This window comes from Prosopis cineraria, unplaced genomic scaffold (genome assembly GCF_029017545.1).
Source record: "Prosopis cineraria cultivar Desert tree isolate PC_DT_omini unplaced genomic scaffold, ASM2901754v1 PC7, whole genome shotgun sequence".
In the NCBI taxonomy this organism is placed as follows: Eukaryota; Viridiplantae; Streptophyta; class Magnoliopsida; order Fabales; family Fabaceae; genus Prosopis; species Prosopis cineraria.
This window is the reverse complement of record NW_026555338.1, coordinates 26,402,757-26,410,214: the sequence shown is the minus strand read 5'-3', so window position 1 is coordinate 26,410,214 and position 7,458 is coordinate 26,402,757. Positions and strand designations below refer to the sequence as shown.

The 7,458-nt window shown below is 34.4% G+C and overlaps 2 protein-coding genes across 2 annotated transcripts; both read right to left on the bottom strand.

The window, feature by feature from the left end:
* Window positions 1–822: 822 nt before the first annotated feature.
* On the bottom strand, window positions 823–6,257 carry LOC129316040 (probable carboxylesterase 6). The gene is made up of 2 exons (XM_054960278.1): window positions 6,128–6,257; window positions 823–2,160 (listed from the first exon to the last, which is right to left on the bottom strand). The coding sequence occupies exon 2, from the start codon at window positions 2,059–2,061 to the stop codon at window positions 1,060–1,062; it is 1,002 nt and encodes a 333-aa protein (XP_054816253.1). The 5' UTR covers window positions 2,062–2,160; window positions 6,128–6,257; the 3' UTR covers window positions 823–1,059.
* LOC129316041 (probable carboxylesterase 6) lies at window positions 5,119–7,227 on the bottom strand. The gene has a single exon (XM_054960279.1). The coding sequence runs from the start codon at window positions 7,179–7,181 to the stop codon at window positions 6,180–6,182; it is 1,002 nt and encodes a 333-aa protein (XP_054816254.1). The 5' UTR covers window positions 7,182–7,227; the 3' UTR covers window positions 5,119–6,179.
* Window positions 7,228–7,458: the final 231 nt, after the last annotated feature.

Below are 7,458 nucleotides of genomic sequence, written 5' to 3'. Positions count from 1 at the left end.
CGTTCCGATCCCTCCGCTGGCAGCGATAACCAAAATTTTCATGATACGCACTCAATATATCATATATGTCATTGACTAGTTAGTACTTAATACCGACTGTCCACACGTATTGTACGGTCACAACTTTCATGCAATATTTTCAGGGAACCTTCGGAGAATTTTAGGACTAATAATCACTGCCATTTTAGAGGTGAAAACATTAGTTCAATCTTGAGTCTGTAATAAATTAAACCTAACCAATCCATAATTCATTCACAAATAGAGCTCTTAATATGAGTCAGGTCGTGACTTGCAAGTTGGCTTGTAATGAGTTGCCAGCTTAGCATGGTAAGTTCACATAAATCTCATTTTAGATAGGTTATATTTCTGTCAACCTGTTAATTCGTTAATTCATAGTAGGTTGACGGGCTAACTCATTAATAAAATAATATTTTTTATGTTTTTGTTAATTTTAAAAATTAAAAATTAACCTCTTTTCATTTTTTTGGAGATAAAAAATTATATTTTCTTTCTAAAAATTAATTATCCAAATAATAATAAAACTCTTAAATCATTTAAAAAACATAATGCAATTCAAAATAAATATATACTCCATCATAAATATACTAAAAAGTTTAAATTACAATCCAAAATATAAAGATTTCTTTTAATAAATTATAATGTTATAAGCTTTATCAGAAATTATAATAATATTAATTTGAATAATTTTTTTTAAAGTTTCATCTGTCACAAACAAAAAATAAAATATAATTAACCATAAAAATATAATTAATATTTAAAAGTCTAAAAGGTGAATGAAAAAATATAAATAGCTAGTATTTCTCGAATTCACAAAGACCAGAACCAATTCATAATTCACCCCGATAAGCTAAGATAAATTACGACAAATCACGCACAACGCCAAAGTCAAAATCAATAGGAAAAAAAAAATCACATACATTATTTTTTAAATTTATTATTACACCACTTATCTTGAAAAGGGAAAAGTTAAGAATAGAAAAAAGTACCTGATGAAAGTGGTAGACAACGACCACTGGTCATGAAACCGGCTTTCACTTTTCAGTGGCTATCAATGAACTCTTCGATCTTGCCGATGAGGCACTCCGTTTGCTCCGCCGTATCGGCCTCTGTCTCCACCGCAACTGAGTTCAGATAAAACGAATGTCCCATACCTTTGCTCACAAACACTTCCACTTCCTTCTTCGCCTTCCTCATCGCTTCACAGTAGTCCATCTCCGTATCCACCATCATGTCCTTCTCCGCCACGCACACCAGCAGCGGCGGGACTTCCACGTCCTCCAGCGACGGCGCCGCCTTCCCCATAGGACACGTTATCGGGTGGTCCTTGTTGCTGCCAACCGGCAACCCCAAGATCAACAGCTTGTCGATCATGTCTAACGAGAAGATCGGCGACTGGGGATTCTCTAACTCCGACTTGCTCCGCCTAGACCGGACAAATCCAGGATGCGCCTGTATCCCTCCGGCGACTCTCAGCGGCGTCAGGTCATGCTTCCCGGCTCGCACGGCCACCTCATGAACTAGGTTCCCACCAGTGCTGTCACCGATAAGAAAAATACGGTTGAAGTCGGCAGAAACAAGGCATTCGGGCGGGTGCTTCTCGCGCTTTGCCACCGATTGGAGCCAGGTAAGACCGGAGAAAGCGTCATCAATGGCTGCCGGGAGTCGGTTCTCGGGGGCGAGGCGGAGATAGACAGATACGCAAATGACCCGGGCCGTTAGGGTGAGCCGTCTGTAGAACTGGTGGTACATGAACCAGTCGGCTTGGGTTATGCAAAACCCACCGCCGTGAAAATGGAGGAGAATCGGAAGCTTATCGTGGGATTTTGTCTCCGGTAGGTAAATCCGGACACGTTGACCGGAAACGTCGTCGATGACCACGTCATGGGTGGCAACTCCGTTGAGGAATTCAGGCTGAGGAGGAACCGGTTCAGTGAGTAATTTAAAGTTAGGAGGGCCGGTCCAGGTGCGATCTACTGAACCGTCGTCATAGAGTCTGAGCCAACATCCGACTTGGTCAACGAGCTTCCTCGGGGTGTCCATGACAGAAATGAAGGTGATGATAGTTAGTAAAGTGTATTTGCAGTGGAGCGATTGGATGCCTTGAACTTTCAGGGAAGTGGTATAGTATATATAAGCATCCTGTTAATTAACTAACATTAATTCAATATGTAATTAAAACCTTTCTTTTTCATAAATGCTAGGATATTATTAATAAGAAATTTAATTGAGATATTATGTTAAATAAGGATATAAATGTAAAAAGAATGTATGGTTTTAAAAGTTATCATAAGATGTTATTTGACAAAACAATAAAGTTTCATCGATTATTATTTTTATTTCAATAATTTAATAGTATTCAAAACTAATCCAAACTAATTATACCAAGCCAAATCAAATCAACCTAAGATGAACTGATCAAAATCAATTATAAATTAAGTTCAGTTTAATATTTTTTTTGACAAAATTAATTAATTTGATTCGATTCAATTTTAAAAACTTGAACCAAATTGAACTAAACTTTATTATTTTTATATATATATATATATATATATATTGGTTTAGGTATTTTTAAATCGTTAATAAAATGGAAACATAGTTGTTTTGGTCTTAGTAATTTTAACTTATTTAAAACTTAATTTTTAAATTTTTTACTTATTTAAAAGTCAATTTTCAGTATTTGCACAGTTTGTGTTTGTGTCCTTGTTATCCTTTACTTAGGTCTGAGTCACCATCGAACCATCTTACTGTAACGGATAGGCCTAAGAAGTACTTGGACTGGATTATGAGTTGTCAACTGAACTGATGGGCCAGTGGCTATGTTTGGGCTGAAAGGAAATGGGCTTTTAATGGAAAGGTAAAGCATTGGTGAGAATGGGAGGCAGAGAAGAATCTTTGGCTCTTCCTACTGTCTGACCTTCTTCGTTTCCCAGAACATTCTTCTTTTTCACTGTATTGTTCATGATATATCATGTATATTATTAGTTATTGTTCATAAAAACTCCTATATCATGTATTCTTCTTTTTCACTGTATTTTCATAATTTATGATATTAGTCAGTAATGAAAATTTTCATGATAAGTACTTAATATATCATGTATGTCAATTGACTAATTAATACCGACTATCCAAGCGTATTGTACTAACCTTCAGAGAATTTTAGGATTAATCACTAATAGAGCTCAAACATTAGTTCAAACCTGAGTCAATAATAAATTAAACCCAACCAATCCATAATTCACCCAAAAGCAGAGCTAATAATATGGTCTGTAGCAAGTTGCAGGCTTAGCCGTGGAAAGTAATATTACTTGCATTTTAAGCATGTTGTATTTCTACTAACTTGCTAACCGCAGCAGCTTAGCGAGCTAATGCACAAATAAAAAATATTTTTTATGTTTTTCCTTCAATTTTAAAAAAAAGTTAGAAATTCACTTCATTGTCATTGTTTTTTTTTTTTTGCGATAAAATAAATTATATTTTCTTCTTAATAATTAATTATTTAAATAATAATAAAACTCCTAAATCATTTTAAAAACACAATATAATTTAAAATACAACACAGTCTAAAATAAATATATACTACATCACAAACATAGTAAAAAGGTTAAATTACAATCTAGAACTTAAAGATTTCTTCTAATCAATCATAATATTAGAAGCTTAGTTTATTAGAAGTTGCAATGATATTAATTTAAGTAGATTTTTTCAAAGTTTCATCTGTCGCAAATAAAAAATAAAACATAATTAAATATAAAAATATAATTGATATTTAAAAGTCTAGAAGGTCAATGAAAAAAATATAAATAGCTACTATTTCTTGAATTCACGAAGACCAGAACCAATCCATAACTCAGCCGGAAAAACAAAGATAAGTGACGACAAATCACGTACAACCCCCAAGTCAAAACCAATTTCCTAAACATAACAAGAACCACAGGAACAAACAGGGATATGCGCGGACGGATTTCCATGGACCAGGGCAAACGACGGTGACAACGACAACCACCTCAGCAGTGGAGAGAGTGGTGAAAGAGGAAGTTTTATAGTTTAGTGATGGGTATAGTATTTAATTATATATTATTTTTTAAAAAGTATCTAATAACTAAAATCATGGAATGCTGAAAAATGAATCATGAATTTTTAAAAATAAAATATTTAAAAGTCTGCTGTTAACGTTAGTTGATGGACGTTATGTGAAGTTCATAATGACATGTGATACAACACGGACACGACATGTTAATATGGTAAAGATACAAATTTAGTTGTAAATTATTTTTAAAAAAACACTAAGTAGCCTCTATTATTAAAAAAAAAAGACCATCTAATACCTTCCCCTCAATTTTGATCAAATATTATTTATTTTTATATTTACGAGGCTCACAAAGTATTAATCTCTCCAATCTTTTTGCCTCCGTTCTGAATATCAATTTAAAAAAAAAGATGCACAAAGAGTTCTTATCCGAAGAATTTCACATGGACCATATCAATGAAGTAGAAGCTTGATTTGATCCACGAATTATTTCTTTTACTTTGTTAGCATCGTTTTTGTGAATATTTTTAGATAAGAACTATTTGAATTTTTTTTTTCAAACTGAGATTGAGAACGAAGATAAGAAGATTAGAAAATTAATGCTTTGTGGGTATCATAAATATGAAAATAAATAATATTTGGTTAAAATTAAAAAGAAAGTGTCAAATGGTCTTTTTTTTATATAATAGAGGCTACTCAATGTGCTTTAAAAAATAATTCATGATTAAATTTATATCTTTATCATGTTGATATATTGTGCTCGTGTCATGCCATATATCATTATGGGTCTCTCATAATAATCGTCAACTGAAATTAACAGCAAGCTACTGAATGTTTTATTTTTATAAATTTTTAATTTATTTTGTACTATTTAATAATTTTAGCTATCAAATATTCATTGAAAAATAATATATGATCAAATTTATATCTTTGCCCGTTTAGGAACAGCTGAAGAAGGGATTTTCCAGCAATTTTCCTTTAATTTTGTTGTATGGATCCTATTTATAAATTCCACGTGGAATCACGCGTGTTAGGCGTCAAGAAGCGATGGTCGTACGTGACAGCTACATGGAAGGTAGTAGAAGAGATTGAGAATTTCAATTGAGGATCGGTGGTATGACTTAATTATTAATAAGCCTAAAAAATTTAAAATTTCAATTTAATTTAAAAAGATTGAAGAATAAGTAATTTTAACAGAAAAAAATTTAAACACCTCCCACTTTTTTTTTTCAAGATATAAAATCATTAGTTGTTAATTTTTTATTGCCTATACTAAATTTATAAAAAAATTTAACATATTAATAAATGATGTTGCTACTAATCTAACAAACTAATTTAATTTATGATGAAATAAAAAAATTAATAATTAAGGATTATGCATCTTGAAAAAAATTAATAAATAAAAAATATTTTAATCTTTTACTGCACTGTAAAATTAATTTTATTTTAATTCTCTTAGATTGAATTGAAATTTTAAATTTTTTTTAGATTTATTAACAATTAAGTCATATATTTTATTTTTAGTTGAAATTCTCCTTGGAATAAACTTTTTGGGCTTAGTGGAAGACTTGCATGGGATAAAATTCCTGAATAAAATTTGATATTGGCATGGATAAGGATAATTTTAACATCTTTGAATGTAAATTCTGGTCATCAAAATTTTTAAATAAAAAATTATTAAAACTAAAATTATAATTTATAAGTTAGGCACTTTAAATGAAATATTTTTTTAGCTATTATTCTTATTCCCTTTTAATTTTTTCTCTGGTTAAAAAAGGTTTGTGTGGGATGAATCCGAGATCAATGATTAGGGCATTCTTCTAACTTAGTGATATTCTTATTTCCTTTTTCGTTAATTTGACTTTATATTTAACATTAAATCATTGATTATTATTCCATCTTGTACTAAAAACCTTAAAAATCCATGGTTACAAGTTTACGATCCAAATATTTTTTAAAAAAATAAATAAGAAAAAAGCACATACATTATTATTTAAATTTATTGTTACACTACTTATCTTGAAAAAAATGAAAAGTTAAAAATAGGATTTTGACCCAAAAAAAAAAAGGAAAAAGTACCTGATGAAAGTGGTAGCCAACGAGCACTGATCATGAAACCGGCTTTCACTTTTCAGTGGCTATCAATGAACTCTTTGATCTTGCCGATGAGGCACTCCGTTTGCTCCGCCGTATCGGCGTCTGTCTCCACCGCAACTGAGTTCAGATAAAACGCATGTCCCATATCTTTGCTCACAAACACTTCCACTTCCTTCTTCGCCTTCTTCATCGCTTCACAGTACTCCATCTCCGTATCCACCATCAAGTCCTTCTCCGCCAAGCACACCAGCAACGGCGGGACTTCCACGTCCTTCAGCGACGGCGCCGCCTCCCCCATAGGACAAGTTATCGGGTGGTCCTTGTTGCTGCCAACCGGCAACCCCAAGATCAACATCTTGTCGATCATGTCTAACGAGAGGATCGGCGACTGGGGATTCTCTAACTCCGACTTGCTCCGCCTAGACCGGACAAATCCAGGATGCACCTCTATCCCTCCGGCAACTCTCAGCGGCGTCAGGTCATGCTTCCCGGCTCGCACGGCCACCTCATGAACTAGGTTCCCACCAGTGCTGTCACCGATAAGAAAAATACGGTTGAAGTCGGCAGAAACAAGGCATTCGGGCGGGTTCTTCTCGCGCTTTGCCACCGATTGGAGCCAGATAAGACCGGAGAAAGCGTCATCAATGGCTGCCGGGAGCCGGTTCTCTGGGGCCAGGCGGAGATAGACAGATACGCAAATGACCCGGGCCGTTCCGGTGAGCCGGCTGTAGAACTGGTGGTACATGAACCAGTCGGCTTGGGATATACAAAACCCACCACCATGAAAATGGAGGAGAATCGGAAGCTTATCATGGGATTTTGTCTCCCGGAGGTAAATCCGGACACGTTGGCCTGAAACGCTGTCGATGACGACGTCTTGGGTGGCAACTCCGTCGAGGAATTCAGGGTGAGGAGGAACCGGTTCGGTGAGTAATTTAAAGTTAGGAGGGCCGGTCCAGGTGCGATCCACTGAGCAGTCGTCATAGAGTCTGAGCCAACAGCCGACTTGGTCAACGAGCTTCCTTGGAGGATCCATGAAAGAGATGAAGAAGGTGATCGATAGTAAGTGTATTTGCAGTGGAGCGATTATAGGCCTTGAACTTTCAATGAAGTGGTCTAATATATATAAGCATCCTGTTAATTAATTAATATTAATTCAATTGCTCTTAATTAGGGTATTATTGATAAATTGAGATATTGTATTAAATAAAGGTAAATGTCAAAAGAATTTGTAATTTTAACAGCCATCATAAGACCGTGTTGCAGAAATGAATCCAGGAACCGAAGCATGGGGGGCAAAATTAAAAACTACG

Excerpts from the sequence above, each read along its gene's own strand:
- LOC129316040 (XM_054960278.1), bottom strand. The coding sequence starts at position 2,061 with ATGGACACCCCGAGGAAGCTCGTTGACCAAGTCGGATGTTGGCTCAGA.
- LOC129316041 (XM_054960279.1), bottom strand. The coding sequence starts at position 7,181 with ATGGATCCTCCAAGGAAGCTCGTTGACCAAGTCGGCTGTTGGCTCAGA.